The following is a 21,269-nucleotide window of genomic DNA, read 5'->3' as shown; positions in this document are numbered from 1 at the left end:
AGTGGAGGGAGAATTACACAATCATGTGCTAAAGATGAAAATATATATTTATAAAGACTAGCAAGGTACATGTTTATGTAAAGTGAGGAATACTATAAGGCATGAAATCTATTAACTCAAAAGAGGAGTTGGGTAGATTGTAATGGATTAGATTATCTGGGGATTTATAATCCCCTTATTATGTCACAGCTCAGATTTTTGTTCTGTGTTCTATATATATGTTATGAAATGCAGCAATCATATTGTACAAAGAAGACAAAAAAAGTGAATGTTATTAAAAATATCACATGTTTGAACTTGTTCGTAAGGATTTTAAGCATAAAATTTTAATAAATTACCGATACTGGTATAATATACCAATAGAGTTTGTGTCTGTGGTGTGTTTTTGTCTTTCGTGAATTTTTCTCTTTCACTTGTATTGCAATATGTCCATTCCGGGGGTTTTAATTAAAGTTGAGCTGAGGAACAGAACGAATTGAGATTTCTATTTCCTGGCGACATGAAAATGATATTGAATTCTTTCTGGAAAAAACCACCTCTTGGTGACCATGCAGGGAGGTCTAATCCCTTCTGGCCAAACTAGTACACAGGGGCTTTAAATATATTAAACAAGATTTGTTAGATTCCCTCGCCAAAGCATTTAGAAAAGAATTTTTGTTGACAAGGTGGGTACTATGTCCCATTTGCAGCCAACATTAAAGGTAAAGACCAGTAATGGTCATGCGATTGCATTGTGAAAGAAACGTTGTGGAATCGATCAGAAAAGGTCGATCATCTAGCATCTAGCATCTGCAAGGTTCTGGAATCATCAAAATGATAAGAAATTTGGCTCATTCTTCGTAAAGTTACAAGCACTATACACAGAAAGATGTATATGGGACTACCCTATCTCTCTCACCAGACCATGAGAGAAATAAATTTACCAAATATATGAATTAGTAGGCGGTTTCCCGGCAAATTTTTTATCATCATGTATTAGTCAAAACATATTCTTTCACATGATTGGTAATGAGAGCTTCCATTTCATTTTTTGAAATTGGGGCGTTGCCAATACTGGTCTTTACCTTTAAACTCTGTAGAACTTTGCAGGAATTATGAATATGTCACATAATATGTCCTATCTGAAATTTAAACGTTAGCTGTGTCCTAGTATTCAAATATGCAAGGAAACCCAATTACTTTCTAGACTTCACTGTCAGACACTCAGATACTACTGAGTGACTGACTGACATTTTTTGTTTCTTTGGTAATAACATACCGGTACATAAAATGAGCTGTAAAGATACATGATCATTTGTCTACATCAATAACCCACTTCTTGTAATGGCTAAAATCAAACTGATTGAATCTTTGCGCAGCACAAAACGTACGACCATTAGGTACAAGCGTCTGAAAATCAGACTATATATAATTGCAATCACTATTAAAAGTCGATTCGACAACTGATGCTCGTTATTTTCCCACTAAAAGACATTTTAATGTCCTTTTGTTTTGAGGGAAGTTCTAAATCAATATTATCTTTAGAATTTAACCTTTTCATTTTAATACTTGGCTTGCAAATGGGACTTAATACCTTTAAAGAATAAATTATATTTCAAAGTCAATATGCGTCATTAATTCTGTATTGGGTATTATGGATATATATATTTACGATATAAATTTTATTTGGTACAACACTTGGTAAAAGAAATGAGATGTAGCAATTATAAAATGCTAAGTGCTTTTAAAAAAGTCCAGACATAGTTATTAATGCCACCTGGAGCGATTCATTACCTAAATCTCCGGCCCCCGTTGTGGGGGCATTTAAGTGGCTGATTGGATAGAACTTAAATTTCCAGAAAAAGTATGGGAAAGATAAGATCTAATTCTGAGAAGATCGTGGTCTTATTATAACAAAACAGATGATAATTGGAGAAATTTTCAGATTTAACATATCACACTCCCGCCAATTACGTGGATGAATTCTTAAATCTGGATAAAACGGGATACAAAATTCCGCAATAGCTTGAAGGCATCGCCGGGATTTATTTTAAAAAAAAAACATGTATACGACCATGGATCAACATACTTGATACGACTGACGTGTCTACTACAAAATTTATAATACCATGAGAAGGATACAGGTCGGTTCATAATGGATTTTGTTTTAAATTTTTTTTTACAAGTTCAAAGTAAACCGATTTGATATGAAAATAGACAAGAAATAATAGTTGTCCTGCCCTTCGTGTACATCTCAGATTCATTTTATCAGCAACTATTTGCATGTATGATAAGCAGGGGCGAACTGATCTTAATTGGGGAGTTGGGAGAGGGTTCCCCCACGGACCGATGAATAATTTGCTTGAGCAGAGGCGGATCCAGGGAGCATGGGGGCGCACACCCCCCTCTTTTCCTTTAAAAAAGCAGGTAAAAAGCTAAGAAAATTTCAGTTTACGCGATCAAAAATGCCTCAGAATGTACCATAGAGCATCTTAAAGTTCGAAATTTTCCGGGGCTTTTAAGCGGGCCCCGTTCTCCACGCCGTATAGGCTGCGCGTTCGCAAATTCGTACAATTCACGCCCCACCCCTTTTTGGGAAAATCCTGGATCCGCCCCTGTTAAGGGCCGGTCAATTTGTGGTCTGAGTGTTGATAATTATCTATCTTATAGGTGAGTGCATTATTGGCTGGTAGCATCCTAATGGAATTTCAGTTCCAGTCCGGCCCTGATGATCGGCGCACGTCAGTGTCGGATCCAGAAGGGGGCAGGGGCACGGGCCCCCACCCCTGGTAAATAGTTTTGTTAAAGATTTTAACAACCATATTTTTCATCCTTATTTATTTGCTCAAAGGGGCGGTGTTAAGTAAAAAGTAAATAGTGCTCAATACCCTATCCCCCCCCTCCGTTGAGCAAAACAAAAAATTAGTGCTCATTAACCCCCCCCCCCCCCCCCCGCTTAATTGCCAGCTGATTCGCCCGAAGCTAAATATTTTCTCACGAATTGGGCTCCCGCCCCGCCTTCGCCGCCGGCTGGATCCGCCCCTGACCTACTTTATGTGCCAATGAAAGGGTGGACACCATTGCAGACCCGTATGTGTTATGAGGTGTGGAAGGGGTCACGTGAATAGAGGACTGGTCAAATAATGACTAAAACTTATAATGAAAACCGTCTAATTTGTTCCCAATCGGTGTCCTGGAGTTTATGTAGACAAAAAATGAAATTGGTGATTCTGGTCAGATGATCACATCTCGCGGAATCCTGTTAATAAGGCTTTCGTTGTCATGTCTTTGCGTTGATGCCCTAAAAAGGGCCACAATCAAATAAGCTATGGCATCGCCTTTAGAGGATCAGTATTAACGTCGCTCGCAAATACATAGCTGTTTTTTCCCACATTAATTTTAGGAGGCCGATCTAGGAACTACTTATATAGTTACAGCTACAGCAATTATAGGACGTATGGGACCGGTCTTATGCTCTGCGGTTCGATATATTTTGGCTTGAGGGCCGGTCGATTTTTGGTCTGAGGACATGCGGATCATAGAGATTCCATAAGCTATAACACAACATCATGACCATGGGCGTACGAGGCGAGTGGGGGGGGGGGGGGGCTGCGAAATGACCAATAATCGAACAATCGTCTCCTCAAAATATGGCATTGAGGTGGTATATTGATTTTTATCATTTTTATTCAATATATTACTTTGTGATGACACGTTTGATGACATTTTAGCTCGCTCACAAAGTTCAGAAACTGGAAAGTTGACATTCAGGCAAAAGAAGCTAGTCACCCCCACCTCCTCCCCCCCCCCCCCCGCAGAAGATATAATATCCGAACGCCTATAAATGGCAACTCACCATGCCTGCGTAAAACAATGACTAAGTAAATACCTTTATTATTTTTTTGTTTTAGAACGTATTTTATTTTTCATTCTATGAAACAAATTTAATATAATCGAGAAAGAAAAAAAATTCTGTTACATATAAAATCATTGATTTTGATAACATAATAATTACAAACAATACTACAATAATACAACAAAATATTACAAGTCATAATATTGAATGAAGACGAACATTTAAAAAACTCTCCCTGCCCCCCCCCCCGGTCGCCCTTCCCAAGAAACCTAGTCTCCCTCCCCAGCCTCCGTCATACCTCCACCATCCTCTCATCTCCTAACCCCTCCTCCCTACCGAACTACCTGATTTGCGATGGAGAAAACACAAATATTGCCTTAATGCTTTTGACATTTCAAGAAGAGTGAGTGTTAGGGTAAGAAGGCATCTCATGTGGATAATATACGTAATTACATTGTATGCCTACACGTGTCATTATTTTGTTTTTTGACCCTCAGACAGGCCATCTTACTTTCAAGGCATTTTCTGAATAATATAATTGAACATTATAGAATAATGGATATTACAACAAAATTAGTATACCTTGAACATAAAATATACATCGTTCGTTCGTTCGTGTCTCCTTAGATTAAGATAGTTATGTAAAGCTCCTTAATTAAAATTAAGTTAAATTAAATTAAGTTCTTCCATCGCCGGATTGCTGCAATGGCCGTTTCATTAACAAGGGCCATGTCTTCATCTGTGATATAAACGTAGTGAATGGAAAGGAAAATTTTCCATATAAGAGCGAAAAAAGTGAGTCATACTTCTTTACTGGACTTACCAAGGCATCTTCTCCTTAATGAAATTAAAAAAGAAAGAAATAAATATATCGACTTCACTTTGGCTATTCAAGACATAAAAGGGAATATTTTCCAGATTTATGCCACCAAATTTTCCATATAAGAGCGAGAAAAAAAATGAGTCATACTTCTTTACTGGACTTACCAAGGCATCTTCTCCTCAATGAAATTAAAAAAGAAATAAATAAATATATCGACTTCACTTTGGCTATTCAAGACATAAAAGGGAATATTTTCCAGATTTATGCCACCAAATGTTCCATATAAGAGCGAAAAAAATGAGTCATACTTCTTTACTGGACTTACCAAGGCATCTTGTCCTTAATGAAATTTAAAAAGAAATGAATAAATATATCGACTTCACTTTGGCTATTGAAGACATAAAAGGGAATATTTTCCAGATTAAATTATGCCACCAAATTTTCCATATAAGAGCGAAAAAAATGAGTCATACTTCTTTACTGGACTTACCAAGGCATCTTCTCCTTAATGAAATTAAAAAATAAATAATAAATATATCGACTTCACTTTGGCTATTCAAGACATAAAAGAGATGATTTTCCAGATTTATGCCACCAATGACCAGCATGTGAGGACTTATATACCATTTCATTCTGATTCTACCACGACTACACTCCAGGCCAACAGAACACTGTTTATTCATCGGGTATCTTATGATATGACTTGCATATAAGTTCTTTGGGGCTTAATAAGTCCGGTAAGGTCAGTAAGGTAGCGTATTTAGGAAAGTATTCCACGATGAATGTCTTGTTGCCAGGGCAGAAGGCCCGTAGCCGAGGCGATGCGATGTCGGGAAGAAGGAGTCCACAAAAGGAACGAAGGGATAGTGACTGGAAAGGCCACCGGTCCCGTCCACTCTCCGGAAACGAAGTCCGATCGGCATTTCCATGGGGTTCTTGCTCTCTTCCAGTCGACGCAGGATCTCTTGACGAATCACAGCTCTCTCAAGCGCGTTCAGTTGTCGTTTCCTCAACGGGGCAGGTTGACTCCGCTTAAGAAGAGACCCGACATCGGCACCATCTTGGTCGGTGTATAATCCGCTTCCCAGCACCGCAGCTTTTGAAGGTGCGTACGCATCCACGGTCGTTTCATCCGCAGACGATAAATCGTGGTTTGATGCAGCATCGATAACACGAAGATATCGACTGACCTCGACAACAGTGCTCCTAAGAATGGAGCGAAGCAGTTTGTCTTTGGCTCCTTGTATTATTTCGCTTTCTTCATTAAATTGATTACCTTGTAACGACGACGGCGACGACATCGACTGAAGAGGAGGCTCCAGGTCGAGCCCGATGGCGGTGCCATCGTTATGATGGTCGAGATCGTTCGCACTGGTTTTCGTTTTACAATGAGAAAAGTGAACTAACATCAGGTTAAGGATCACCCAAAGAATTGCTGAATGTCTTTCCATGTTTGTGGTCCTGTATGACAGAGAAAAGGAAAAGAGAATAAATGTGACATCGTACGACTACCGTACGACTATTGAAGGGAAATAGTAAAACAAATAGTGCCTCAAGGTAATCTCAAGAGATAACTATGATCCGAGACGAATTCATAGGCCATACAACATACTGTCTTCAAACGCATACCGCCAGAACAGAAATGAGAGAGAGAGAGAGAAAAAAAACATCATTATATTTTAAAACTTGATATGAAAACATGCGGATGTATACATGACGACGAATATGGGTAATCAGGTAAGGGAACTGCGAACTTTTTTTTGGTTTTTGATTGGAGGAAGGGGGGTAAAATGTTTTAAGGGGTTCTCTCTTTCCTGTTAAATCCCAAAACTCCGACTTCTCTGACACAAACCCCCCCCCCCTTCCAAAAAGGAAGAGAGTATCGCATATAAAGTGTATCAGAACAATCACATAAATAAAAAGTAAAAGACCTTCTCCTATCCTTTATCCTTTTGTTCATATTTTTGTGCATACGTCGCTGCCTTCCCCCGCGCTAATTTGAGATTCGCATAGATTCAGTGATCTTGTATTTCAAACGTTCACAGCTCTGTTATTATTAGTCGTTCAAAGGCTGAGCGATATTTCGCGTGATACAATTAAACACACAACTTCTTATCGACGGCAACATAACCTTACGGGCGTACAAGACAGCCAACTCCCAATTGATTTCCATTTGGTCACCATGCAATTATAAGTGGGTTTTGGGCGAGAAATCGTCTCTCTGATTCTTGTTATTTCCGCTGTCATGACTTGTAAAACGTCATATGACCATGAACAACTAGCGTTATGGTCAGGCTGTGATAAAAGAAAATAAATGAAATGTAGAGGAAATGTAAACAGGTGCATCTCATTTGGGGGTGTCGTTCGTGCTGCTGGGAGTGGGATGCAACACCCCAATCACACACACTGCTTACGTTTATCGGGAACTCTGCAATGTTTGTCGGCATATTTGAAATTAATAAGTTTGAGAACCCCTTTGACTTGGTAGTTGCTTCTATTTTGTCATTTTGCTGCTTTAATTCGTTTCGTTTGACATTTCCCAGTAACAGTTAAGTTTTGTGTTCGTTTTGTCCCCCTTTTTTTCTCCATTGTGTTAGTTATTTTGTTAATCTTTTTGTATGAATCCTTTTTCAACTATTCAGAATCTACGATTTACGATCGATTTTGACATATCACTAAAATCTTCTTGAAAAGCACAAGATGAATACATTTTTGGATAAAAACTTTGATTGACATTAAAATCCTGTCGGTAGATTCGGACTTTATGGATTCTATAGACTTTTATTTTTAGGGTAGTCGACAATAACCACACTTATATTTTTTAATCTACTTGTTCGAAAACTTAATCCTATGCACCTCTCTCCTCCTTCAAAAATGATTTCATGATGTCCTTTGTGTCGTTAGGTACACACACTAGTTCGTTTAGGCCGTGGTTTTAAACTTAAAGGTTATCTTGTGCGTGTTGTAGTAAAGAGACCGTGCGGATGCACTAGTGCTTACGAAACTTTACTCGAAGTTATAAGCCACGACAGATCTTAAAGGTAGTGTAGCCTGACGATACTACGTGTCTTGCCCGTGGTCTGCCTCGGGGCCAATCGGGTAACTTATAAGACCACTACGGACGACGCGACCACAGCAATCATGTGCGTGCAACATACGCGAAACCGAAGCGTGCAGGAGAGCTTCGGTCTGTTTCGTGAACGCTATCGCGCGCTGACCGTTAATCAAGTCCATTCGTATACGCGCAGTTGTCCAAAAGAAGCCGTAAATGGCATCAACCAGTATTTGCCAAGCTACACTCCCTTTAAGGTTAGCGCGATAACTTCGAGCGGGAGGGGATCCACACTTGAAGATGTTAGGGTGGAGTGCGGATGCAATAAACATGTAGGTTACGCCATTTTGTTGTCAAAATGATTGCTTGCCCGCCATGTAGTTTAAAAGTTTGAATACTGGTTGTTTGAACACTTCGAGGTTTCGGAAACTTGAATTTTAAAACTACGACTGTCCCATGTGAACTGAAAAAAGAAGATTCATCAAGTGTGAAGGTTGTATTGCCGTTTTGACACCCGTGGGAAGATCATCAAGAATCGGTTTCGCGCTCCTGATTGCATGTCAAAAAGATGTCTAAAAAATGTGCAAACGGCAGTGCCTCCAGCAAATTTACAAAGACGAATGAAAAGAATGAGGGAGGGAGATGGGGGGGGGGGAGAGAGAGAGAGAGAGAGAGAGAGAGTCAATGAAATTAAGAAGAAGCTGAAGAAGATGAAAAAAGAGTATGGGGGATTGAGGGCGAGAGATGATAATAAAAGAATGAAAGAAAAAACGAAAATGGAGGAGGATTGGAGGAGGAAGGAAAAGAAGAGAAAGAGAGGGAGATAAAGAAAGATAATTAGAAGCAGAGTAGAAAGGATGAACAAGGCGAGCAAAGAAAGAATACCCACGAACCGCTCCCCCTTAAAAGAACCCACCCAAATAAACAAACAAACAGACAAAAAATAAAAACAAAATAAAAACGGAAATAGTTTCAGAGGGCACGTTGTATACGAGCGTAGTCTGTAGCGCACAAAACGGTCAGACAATCTGTCGTGATTGGAAAATGTTTGGTCATGAAAAATATCATAATCTGTCTCCACTCATTTTAATTCCATTTGCATCCATTTGATGTATTTAAAGTAGGGAGTGATTAAATAGAGTGCTAAAAGCATATCATGGGGATGCGATTAAAAGAAGTATTTTCGAGAAAAAAAATTGCGGTTATTCACCCCCCCCCCCACACACACACACACACACTTTCTCTCTCTCTCTCTCTCTCTCTCTCTATCTCTCTCTCTACCTCTCCCTCTCTATCTCTCCCTATCTCTCCCTCTTTCTTACTCTTTTTCGATCTCTCGATGATATTTTCAGCATTGATCAAAATTTATGTAGATTAGGATTCTTGGTGCCGGAATCATTCAAATTTCTCCGAGGTTTTACGATAAAAAATACTCCCTAAAGAATATATTTATCTCTGGAATCTGACCGTAAATTGCTCCAATCGAACGTTTGATTTAAAGTAATTGGGTAGAACAGGAAGCATCATTAATCTACTCAAGCAGATAGGGAATATTCTACGTCCACATCTAACGAAGATTACCAAACTCTTATCAAAAGCACGTACACGTACTAAACTCCTGAACTGCGATGGTATCGTGTAGATTACTGCTAAAGGGGATTGTGCAAATAGGCCATACGTGGGAGTAGGGGGGTGTGTGTGTGTGGGTGTGTGTGTGTGTGTGTGTATGGGGGGGGGGGTGAGTTCTCTCTACACCCCAACCCTGACATTTTTTTTTTCAGGGATGGGGGTGAATTATCATCACCATCATAATTTAGATCACTTAAAGTTTTCATTAAAATTGGGGACTCATTTTGATGGATAGAAATAAATCTATTCATTATGATTTTGTAGCACTAATTATCATCCACACATAAGAGGCAAATATCTTACTAATTTGAAAAATTACAGAGGAGCAATCGAGGGACCGAGTAACGTAGGATCGTGACGGGGTGCATATAACAAATTATTATCTTATTTGTCCTCATTCCTTTTTTTTTTAACTCTCTCTCTCTCTCTCTCTCTTGTCACTCAAATTCTCTTCAAATACGCGCGCACACAATATTGCTTCTTTTTGCTATCTGGTAATAGGTGCCGGGGCAAGTCCTCCCCCCCCCCCCCCCATGGCTACGCCATTCCGTCAACGCCCACCAATCCCTCTGCAACGGAAATCGTGTTTCCATTAGGGTTTCGATGACGGAGTAATACATTGGCATTAAAAACATGCCAGTTGCCACTTCCGAATTAGCCCGTGAGCACGGAAAGACCCGAAGCTGTCATTATTATGCTTTAGTTAACCCTTCAAAAATAAACAAGCAAAAGACATGGTATCACGTACATCAACTACTTGCCCCTCTTTTTAATTTCTGACAAAAAGCGGGCTTGATTTGTGGCGGGAACTCTTGAGTTTCTCCGAGCATGCTTTTAACGTCACTCGCGCTCAAGTGCAATATGTATCATCCTTCTGCCCGCGACATTCCAATTATTCTTAGGAAACAACTTGTTTTTTTTCCTGCGTTCATTTGCTGAAGATGGCAGTTACCCACTGCACCTTTTAGAATGTGTAATTACCCGATATTGACACACGTACTGCTTCATTGATTCTGGTTTTGCGGTCATATTATGAAGCTAATAATATGAAAAAACGAAAGTAGCAAATTTGGTAAACGACAGGATTACTCTTGCTGTTATTTATCTTGAAAATACCCGAGGGCAAGGAGAAGTGAAATTGTTGACTAAGAGGTTCATTATTGGAATTTAATTTGTATTAATTTCTTCATCTTGACTACAAATATGCTAACAATAACAGATCCCTCAAATACAATAGAAATGCATGATTGCACTGATCGAAATGAGATAACCCGTTGCAGTGGCCAGGGGCGGATCCAGCCGACGGCAGGAGGGGGCAGGGGGGCAATTCGTGAGAAAATATTTAGCGGCGACCAAGCCAGCTAGTGAGTAAGCGGGGGGGGGGGGGGGGGTGAGGGCACTTTGTTTTGGAGGTGCAAATTTTGAGGGAATATTAAGCGGCGATTCAGCCAGCCGATGAATTAGCGGGAGGGGGGGGGGGGGGGGCATGAGAGCATTTGTTTGGCCCAATTCGTGAGAAAATTCTTCTTCCTTTTTTCCCTGTTTTTTAAATCTTTTTTTATTAATTTTTTTTTCTTCAATTCCAGGTCCCCCCCCCCCCCATGGATCCGCGCCTGGCAGTGGCTGTGTATAAGAAAATTAAAACAATTCGGGAACTTAGAGTAAACCACTCGATCCAGCCGCTAAATACGTATTCCTAACAATTACTGGACGGTTATAAGATGTTGTTTTTATACTTAACACAATATGAAATTTGTATTTGTATTTATTCACGAAAAAGAGCATCAAATTAATTTAGATTTAAAGTTACTGATAGTTCATTGTAATCTACTACTGAATTTAATGGAGGCTCTACTTTAAGGACTGCATGATAATATTCTATTTTATTATTTGATCATCGATTAATCCGTACCACCTGCCTTAGAGAAGCGGGTATCACGAAAAATCTAATCAGTCATTTAGTTTGCTTTGCGTGTAATGGTAGAATATTTGTAACACCAGGGGGCATTCACACCTACGGAAAAGGTGACATTTACTAATCTTTTTTTGCGTGTGTGTACACATCCAGTTCGCAATTTGCAGTAAGTCTTACTAATTTCAGAATAATCACGATAGTTTGCCGGGTGCTGTGTGTGTGAATGGTGTTAAGAATGCGAAAAACAACTTATAATCCCAGGATTCAAAGCACGCATACATCGTCGAGATTCACGTATGCGCAATTCGAACGTTTTTGCCGTCGAGCGAGTATTCTCCATGTGTGTGAATGGTCGCCAAACAAAAAATCAATCTTTGCATCGCGATCCAAATCGCACTAAATTGACATGTGTGAACGGTCGCAAAAAAAACCTCGATCCGTGCATCGCGATCCAAATCGCACTAATTGTAATGTGTCAACGGGCATCACATCTTTCAACAAGCAGATCATCAGATATAAATGTTTGCATAAAGAAAGGGAAAGAAACCATTATCTAATCTCCTGTGACAGGTGCTCTCAATTAATTTATCAGGTTGGCGAGACATAGCAAATTAGTATAGGGTGCATGCAGGTCACTGACTATCCCAATAAGGGGGAATTCTGGTAAAGCTACACAAAATTGTGAGCTTTTTCATTCGTTCTAATTCTATGTAGGAGAATATTATCATGGTAGCCATGTCACTGACCGAAAAGGGTTGCTCCCTGACACGCCCAAATCATGCTGATTATTTTCAATATGACGAGTAATAATTGGTGTCTTATGTTTGTTTTACCTGACTGTTAAGAAAGCATGTATTGCTTGTAAGTAAGCAACCAGGGCCCCATGGCCTTAAGTCCTCTCAGGAGGACTCGGTAATAAGAACCAATGCCTTACCTAAGGGAAAATTCGCATTGATATGGTTTTGAACCCGGGGCCTCCCGGTTACGAGACAACTGCTCTGCCACTGAACCATCACGTTATGCCTTCACGGACGTGTGCTTGTTAGAAAGGAAGGACTGCGGTTAAAATTATAATGAATTTTACAGTACGAAAATGATAGGTTTGGCGTTAACTCTAAGAAGACAAAAGTTCATGATCATCATGGTTGCACGTGACGCAAATAAGCCAATGGAATACGCGCCTATATAGGATCAGAGCAAGAAACCCATGCACATGGATTTTGGGCCCCCGTGTCACAAACAGTTGCGATTAATCGCAACTTATTTAAAATTGATATCAATCGCAACTGTATGCGATTGATTAGAGGACTTGCGATTGATTCGGTTTATTCGCAACTCTTTATACGATGGGGCCATGTTCATGAAAGAAAGACTGTGGAAGACTAGAAACAACTGAAAAGGGTTGAGTATGTAGGACATGAAAATGAGGCAAACTGTGTGGCTTCGAAATGATCAAAATGAAATGCATTGCAGACAGAAATTGGGGTATATGGGACTACACAATACATGTGGCATGAAACTTTGGTGTAAAATTGTTCTCGTTATATTCAGAATAAATAATGAGGGCATTTGAAGATCATTTATTTTCAGGGCAATTTTTTTTCCAATGATATACTTCCAAACCGACATTTGTGTTAATCTGTTCCGAAACTCCACCTTTTCTTTAAAGATGCGTTTTCCGGATGCGTGGCAAAATACAATTTAATTCGATAATTACAATCAACATAATTATCTACCTAGAGAATGATTTAAGTATCCATGGATTACAAGAATAATTACTCCAGTTCTTATAAATATCCCTCCACGATTAATCGACCTTCATACAGCTTTTGTGGGATCACGTGAAAGAAAACAAGAATTTTATTGGGATTTATCTTTATATTCTTAAAGAGCCAAAATTATGATTTAAGCAAACAAGATATTATAGTTTAAACCATGGAACGTTCATAAAGTAACGAATCAGCAATTTTCTAATATCCTTTGCGCCCGGTTCCATTCCTCTGCTAATTGGAATTATTGTAATTTTTACTAATGAACATGCAAAATAGGAATCAAGCTAGCACAAACAAGTTATCATAACGCGTACGAGATGTATTAAATAACATGTATTACGGGTACTTTGCAGTAATGTATATTCAGAGAGATTGAGAACGGGGTGGGGAAGGGGGGGGGGGTATCCTCCCTAAACGTGTCGATGTATTTGGTCGGTCAGCCCCCGCGTGTTGTAGAGGGTACAGATTTAATAACCCATCTCATTCAGCAGTCGTAGAACACCCCCAATACCACCCCTGCCTCCGCCCCCGCCCCACTCCGGGAACGGAGGGACCGCATGCGTGTTCCCAAAATATCCGGCTCGTAACAAAAGAAAAAGGTCTACCCGTATTGACTTTACACACCGGACGTATGCTGAAAAAGGGGGGTGGTGCTGAAAAGGCTCGTATAACAAAATAATAAAAAAAGTCTACCGTATTTTACACACTGGACTTATGCTGAAAAGGGAGGGGGTGCTGGGAACACGCATATGCATACCCTAAATAACACTGAGTAGGGGGGGGGGGGGCGGCGGGACCCCCAAACCGGACATAACATTTGGAGGGGATGATGCCAATGTTGATGACTTCGAGGAACACACTTCTGGGCCCTGTCGCATAAAACTTACCACCGATAACAACTTTGCCAGAAATATTAACTGACATGGCAACATCACATCAATGTTTCCATTGAATTTACCATTAATGAGAATTTGCATGCAACGGGGCCTAGGTCAAGACAAGGTGAAAGAATCAATCTATATCAAAATAGTCTGCGAGCCTCTCCCAAATATTTACCATGTGGGCTAAACCCGACAGCTACGGTCAGGCTGACAACCGGCTCTTGGCTTTAAAAAAATTAATCCATCGCTGCACAGGGACTATGATTATGTACATGATGTACATTATGTAAAGAAAGAAGCTGTGTAGATTTGTATGTGTAATTGGATTGATATAATTCCTTTTAAATATTCATCTATATACATGTAGTAAAACATTTTTTAAGACCGAGGATTTTTTTTTCGAAAAATTTGAAGTTTAAATATAACTATTGATTATGATGAAAAGGTGACAATATAATAAAGGATATGATTATGTGTATGTGTTTATAATATGATTGCGTTGATGTAGTTTCCATGCAATGTTCATCCTTACATTATCAAACACCCTTTTCATGTTCGATGAAGTTTTCAAAATCTTGTGTAATCAATTAGTAAAGGCATAACGGCATTTTTCAAAGAAAGAACAACAAAATGTGTGGACGTGTGGAAGCATGGAGATATAAGAAGAGAAGAAAGCAGGTCGATATAAGTTTAACAAATATAAAAATTAAAGACATTTTTGATTTTCGATCAAGTTTTCAAAATATTTGAGTTTTATGTCTAATTTTTTATATTTTTTTCAGATCCAAAAAGGCTTCTTTAATTTTTACAATTGCCCTGCCTTCAAACAAATAACGCAATGCTTAAATACACAATCCCAGGTAAAAATGGTCAAGACAAAAAGAGTCGGTCGGTTTGAAGCTGTTGCGGAGTCGGTATGTGGGTGTGAATGAGGTACATTGTTGGGTTACGTAATGGGACGTATCATCCGGTGTTATGAAGACGGCAATAAGATAAGTAATGGATAGAGATCTTTCCACGAATCCACTTTAGTATTTTCTGCATACATCACAATGAATCTTCGATTTGGCTACTTGTGATGTAAATTAAGTTCTCGGGCGTCAAAGCCTGCTTCATAAACCCCAGCTTTTGTCGATGCTCCGCGATCAGCGACCTAGCTGTCAATTGTTATATAATTTTGTCTGATATGGCCCGGTCCCACTGGCCGATGGACACAACACGTATGCATAAAGGACACAGTGGACGAGCAAAATTTCGCGGGTGGCTCCATCCGTTTTCATCCGCTCCAGAAATGGACAAAATTTGCGAAAATTTGCGAAAACAGAACGGAAAATAACGGACGTGGGTAGTATGTAGCGGGAATGTTAAACGGATGTTCATCGGAAGCCTAGCGAATGAAAGCGGATGGAAGTGGATGACAGCTTTGAAAACTTTATATACGAGATGCATACGCTTACATCCTTTCTATTTCCGTGCTACTAACGATGTACAGACGTTCCGTGTACCTTATCTTTCCTCCCTCTTTCCGTTTTCAGGTGTAGCGGATGTGAGTTGCGAGGATGCCCAGAGGATGCAGAGAGGATACAGCGGACGTTTAACGGATGATAACGGACATAGAACGTTTGTTGCTCGTATTTGTCGCGGATTTACATCGTACACGGCGGAAGTTCATCCGTTCTAAAAGTTTTGTGCAGCTCAAAACTTTTTGCGCGGATGAAATCACAGTGGACGGATGCTCGATGGATAGAGCGTATGAAACACGTATGCAATGAGTACACAACGGATGCATAGCGTTTTCCAACGGATGGCAAGATTTTGTTACGCTTTACATCCTCTTTGCATCCGTAAGTGCAGTGGGACCGGGCCTTAACCTATATATTGTAACGTTGTAATGAAGACATGATTTAAATCACTTCAGTGGCAAAGTACAGCCCTCATTCTACATCTGTATTTGATTTCGGCCTTCTATCAATCTCTCATGAGATCGAAGATGTTTTCGAGGCCTGTTCTTCCATTATTTCGAGTTTCCCGCGCGGGCATTGCAACCTCTGCCTGTGCAGAGCCGGAGCTCGGTAGGCTTAAACGGCTTTGGACGAATGGTCGCGTTCAAGTCAACGCGCCGCGACGCGACGCTACCCACCCTTTCGGCATAAGCCATCCTGTGCAATAACGATTTTCTTTTAGATTCAGGTTTGTTTTTAGGAATCAAAAAAGAAAGAAAGAGAAAACGGGTTGAAATGTGCATACTTAGAAACATACAATGATTGATGGGACATTTCCAAGAAAGTCTTTTATATACTATATCGAAAGAATAATTCATCTGATGTCAAATTGTTAATTATTTGGTTATTGGTTCTGTTCTCAAAATGTTGCCACCTAACTCTGCGTAATAAGAGTTAATGGAAGTTTCAAAATCTATTTCATGCAATAGTCTTGCATATTGTTATGAGGCACCTTGGTCATCTTTGGTTGGTCTCTCGTCTGTAAATTATCCCACGCAACTGCACAATAGATTATGTCGAAGGAGAAGAAAGAAGTACAAATATATATATATATATATATATATATGTAATATATTTCATACATAAAGTGAACAAGAGAACGGTGCAGGAGTGTTGTTTTTTTTTTGGGGGGGGGGCGGGCTAAAGCCCCATATTGAATAAAATCTCCCTCCCCCGAAAAACGCTAGGTACAAGCTAAAATGAATGCAACTCAAAGCCGCCCCCGAATCACCCAAAATTTTCCCCTAAAAAAAATATTTAAAAACAATGCCTCTACAATAAACCAGTGGCGGAATTGGGGTGGGGCACTACTGGCACACGCCCTCCTTTGAAATTGTAGTGACATACTTTCAGGATGCTTTTGCTTGTCCAAGAAATTTTTTAGTAAATAGGCACCGAAAAAATCCTGATTTCATTCAAATTTCAGAAAGATTGCCTGCCCTCTTTTTACAATATTCTGGATTCGCCTGCGCCTGGAGGAGTAAAGCTGATCCAACATTGATTATGGCTCATACCCCCCCCCCCCCCACTCAGTGTTATGTAGGGTAATATTTGATTAAATGGACATAATCTATTATGTATTTGCGTGGGATAGGCACCTATTTAAAACATTAAAACATGCACAAATTAGCGCATTATCCTAAAATATTGAGTATTTGTCAGGATGTAATTTTTCTTCTATCAACTCTGGGTCACAAATTGTAGGAAGCCGACGGAGTACTAAATTTGAAAATTTGTTTGATGAACTATTCCCAATACAATCCCCATATAAAGTTTTTTATTTAAACTGAAATTTTGCCGATAATTTAATATTTTGTAATACATTTTGTAATGTAAAACTGGTGCTTGACTTCCGAAAGTCCCCGCAGTGGAAGCGCGGTTCGGAGCATGAAACTTCAAAGCCAAGACGAATGTTACACATCCCATTCTTACGCTTTAGAACCCATGAATGCATTTGAATACATTACAAGAGTTTCGCCTCCTTTCTTTCACCTCCCTGGTCTCTAACATCACATCCTGTCACCAACATCCAGCATCTACTTCATGTCCATGGCTTTAAATTCAAGATCATTTAAGAGATGTATAGACTAGTCTAGTTCGACTAGTCTTGATCTACCTGGACTATTGACCCTTTCGTGTGTTTCCACAATTTCAAAGAAAACCTGAAAATGCGAGTTTGGTTCAATTCAGTCGATGGTAAAGTCTAAATCTATACTTATCGTGCTAGATCTATGAATTTGTGTTCCATTACAGAGATATCAATTACGATTTTAAAAAAAAACATTATTACATATTAATTGTTATATACATAGCCGTGTGTCCTTCCACAAAACATGACATTCAATTGTCGCGATAGCTATACACCTACCTCAAAATTCTGAATTTTCCACTTTTCATGTCAAACCTTTTTTTCTTCATTTTAATCTAATTTACGTTTAAAGGCCCACTGCACTACTTGTAGCTACTTGCGCCCTCTTTATAACAAACAATGCCTAATCGGTGACCATTGGTCCCCATGATCCTCTTTTTCTTATGTTATTTGAGAGCTGAGTTGATGAGATAACCACCTGTCCAGTGACCTTGCAGGCTGAGATAACCACCTGTCCAGTGACCTTGCAGGCTGGTCTAATCGCCCCTTTACACTATACTACTGATAAGCTTTAAATGAACTTCACCCGGGGAAAAATTTAGAATTCGTCGGTGATTATGTATGTGTAGGTGAGTGGATGTGGGTGCGCATGTGCGTATGTGTGTGTGCGTGTGTGTGTGTGTGTGTGCGTAAGTTTGTGTGCGTGCTTATGTTATAGAGGACCCCCGCCCCCCCCCCCCCCCCCACTCAGGTTTCGAAATGACCGCATGCGTGTTGCCAAAATGTCCGGTAAAGGGGTACTTTTCGTGCGACAAAGTCCGGCCCGAGAATTGTAAAAAAAGGGTGTATTTGACTTTTCACCCGGAGATTTCTTTAAAAAGGGGTGTTTTTTCTTTTTTTTCTCTCATCTATTTGGACTCCTGAGAAATTATTCCGAATTTTGGGGGTACATTGAGCATTTTTCCTGATTTAGGGGGGTCTCCAAGGCAGGAAAAGCCCGCGAAAAGCCCGCGAAAGGGGGGTTCGGAAATGTTGGCAGTCCTCAGATAGGGGGTGATTTCAAAAAGAGGGAACGAGCATATGCGTACCCTAAATAACACTGAGTGGGGGGGGGGGGGGCCGGGAGAGGACCCCATGTATACACTATTTGCCGCTTCTGTTCACACACTGATTTAAGTTGTAGAACTGCAATAATACGTACAATATGGCACAATAGGTACACAAGCCGTAACCTGATATCGAGATGAACGATACCCGCCTCAATGACCCAATACCGAAATTTAATGCCACTTTATGGCTGTGGAATTTGCTCAAGACTTAATAAAAGACACCCCTTCAATCTAAATCACGTGCTTTATACCCTAATTAAAAAAAAAAAAATTCCTTGTGCATTCCACCTCTGACTCTCCGTCTCTTTCCTTTCCTGTCTATACTTCCTCCCCCCCCCCCTCTCTCTCTCTCTCTTTCTCTCTCCCTCTCCCTCCCTTTCTCTCACTACCCCTCTGTCCCGCCTTCCTTCTTTTTACTTTTCATTTGTCTCCCTCATTCGCTTTCTTCTCTGTATATATATATATATATATATATATATATATATATATATATAGGGAAATTATTATACGAAAGCCTGGGATGCGTACTGAAATTTCATAAACTCGGATACGTTAGAATATTACTCAATTAAGAATTCGAGTAAGAAAGAAAGCCAATACTAAATGAGTTAGTTAACATGCGAACCAAACACATCGCGATGTACAGTTTTTTATTCTTTAGAAATAGCGTATCAGTGTATATTTCGGTAAAACAATTACAGTCATATTGTTGTGAATTTTACAACTTTCTATTCGCTTTTTTTGTTTTGTTAATATAATAATAATATTTAGCTTCTATATAGCGCTCAATAAAATGTCCCTAAGCGCTTTAAAAATATACTATTACCCCGGTCATTAGATTATTGTTGAAGTAATTCATAATGTTAAACATACCAAGCAGGCTGTGTTAATAAAGAAATATGATTTCATTACATGGCTAACCAAGAAATTGTAGATCTGTAACCAATTTAATCTTTTATAACATGTATTGGCGCAAATGAAATAGAATACGACGGGAGTTTTTGTATTGTTTTGTTTGCTTTAATAAGTTTCCGTTGGCACGACTTTTTAAATATTTTTTTACTGAGTCATTTTTTATGAAAAGATTATTTCATATACGTTACATTTCTTTTAGATTTTGTTTTCCTGTTCTCCTTTTTAGCCAGAGTATCAATTTCTTTTCTGGATCGTCTTTAATCAATTCTAGGTGTCGAAGATATCTCTTGCCTTCTTCCAGAACGGATGTGTAGGCACACAGATGAATAATAAAAGCAACTCTCCCATCAGTCTTTGCATGGATCTTACTGCCATTGTAAAAAAAAATTTCGAGATTTACTTCGCCAAATTACTCATTTACAGTCAAACCTGCTTTAGTGACCACCTGTCTACAAAGACCACCTGTCTACAAAGGCCACATTTGTTGTTTCCCTTAAAAATGGTTTCTCATTGAATCATGTACTAAAGGAACCTGTCTACAAAGACCACCTGTCTACAAAGGCCACTTTTTGTGTTTCCCTTGGGTGGTCGCTATAGACAGGTTTGACTGTATATGGTGGAATACAATATTCTATATTTTGCTTGTATAAATAAATATATCATAAGAGTAGTACACGAAAAACATATATGTAAATGACGTAGGCCTACTGAGAAATAGAATCAATTTGAGTAGTAGACGGAACAACGTTTTTTTTTTTAACAACTCATATATTGGGAGGAAGAGAGGAGAGGAAGAGAGAGGGGAAGAGAGAGGGAAAAGAGAGAGAAAAAAAAGGGAAAGAGAGGTTATTATTATCAAGATTATCATTATTTTTAGTATGATTATTAAGACAAAAAGGATTTTGAAAGTGACTAGAGAGAGAGAGAGAGAGAGAGAGAATTAGAAAGAGAGACATTCAGATCGAAAGCGGGAGAGATATAGATCGATAACTTAGATTTAGACAACTGAAGAGGGAGGGATCTAGAAAGAAAAAGTAGAAGGGAGTAGAAGGCTAGAGAGTTAGAGGGGGGCAGAAAAATACAATAGAGTAACAGAGAGATAAGGAGAAGGAAAGATAGATGTAGGTATCATCTGAACATTGTAAAATAATAGAAGATGAATACTCACCCTGCAATTGATATCAGCGCAATCTGTAGAGCCGGTAGTCGCCAAGAAAATCACCTTAGGTCAAGCGAAATATGTTCCTTGTGTCGTTGCTATGCTGTTTGGAGAGGTTCAGGCCTCAAACCATTTTCTCCCAATTTAATAAATAACAAAAAATAAACACAGTTCAAAAAAGAAAAGGTAGATTGTTAAAAAAAAACCTACTCGCTGTGAATAATCGCAGTGATATAGTTCTTCAATCCTTCCAAAATCAATGGACAAGTGTAATTGTGATCGTCATGTAGCCATTTACTTTTCCTGGTATACACAATTAGACGGAGATGAGTTTCTTTAGAAATAAAGAAACTGATAAGAAACGTGGTTGGATTTTTACCGAGTAAGACTGCTTATTTAATCAGCAGAATACCGTATACAACCAGTGCCTCGACTGAAAAATCTTCCGAAACAAATTCGCTTCTTATATAGCGTCTCCCTGAGCAAAAAAAAAACACTTCGCGGGCTTTGTCAGATAAATATTGGTGTACGTCGGAAGCAACTTGAAGACGTATCACAGTGTGCGCATGCGTTCATCCAACTTCGCTA

General features: G+C 39.3%; 1 protein-coding gene across 1 annotated transcript; it reads right to left on the bottom strand.

Annotated features, from left to right (window-relative positions):
* Nucleotides 1-5,090: 5,090 nt before the first annotated feature.
* LOC100891246 lies at nucleotides 5,091-21,225 on the bottom strand. Its single transcript, XM_003728254.3, has 2 exons — nucleotides 20,691-21,225; nucleotides 5,091-6,119 (listed from the first exon to the last, which is right to left on the bottom strand). The coding sequence occupies exon 2, from the start codon at nucleotides 6,107-6,109 to the stop codon at nucleotides 5,402-5,404; it is 708 nt and encodes a 235-aa protein (XP_003728302.2). The 5' UTR covers nucleotides 6,110-6,119; nucleotides 20,691-21,225; the 3' UTR covers nucleotides 5,091-5,401.
* Between the last annotated feature and the right edge of the window lie 44 nt (nucleotides 21,226-21,269).

This window comes from Strongylocentrotus purpuratus, unplaced genomic scaffold (genome assembly GCF_000002235.5).
Source record: "Strongylocentrotus purpuratus isolate Spur 01 unplaced genomic scaffold, Spur_5.0 spur5_scaffold_4, whole genome shotgun sequence".
In the NCBI taxonomy this organism is placed as follows: Eukaryota; Metazoa; Echinodermata; class Echinoidea; order Camarodonta; family Strongylocentrotidae; genus Strongylocentrotus; species Strongylocentrotus purpuratus.
The sequence above is the reverse complement of the archived record's forward strand: the minus strand, read 5'-3'. Positions and strand labels throughout refer to the sequence as shown.

What these genes read in the sequence shown, in the direction of transcription:
- LOC100891246 (XM_003728254.3), bottom strand. Translation starts at nt 6,109, where the DNA reads ATGGAAAGACATTCAGCAATTCTTTGGGTGATCCTTAACCTGATGTTA.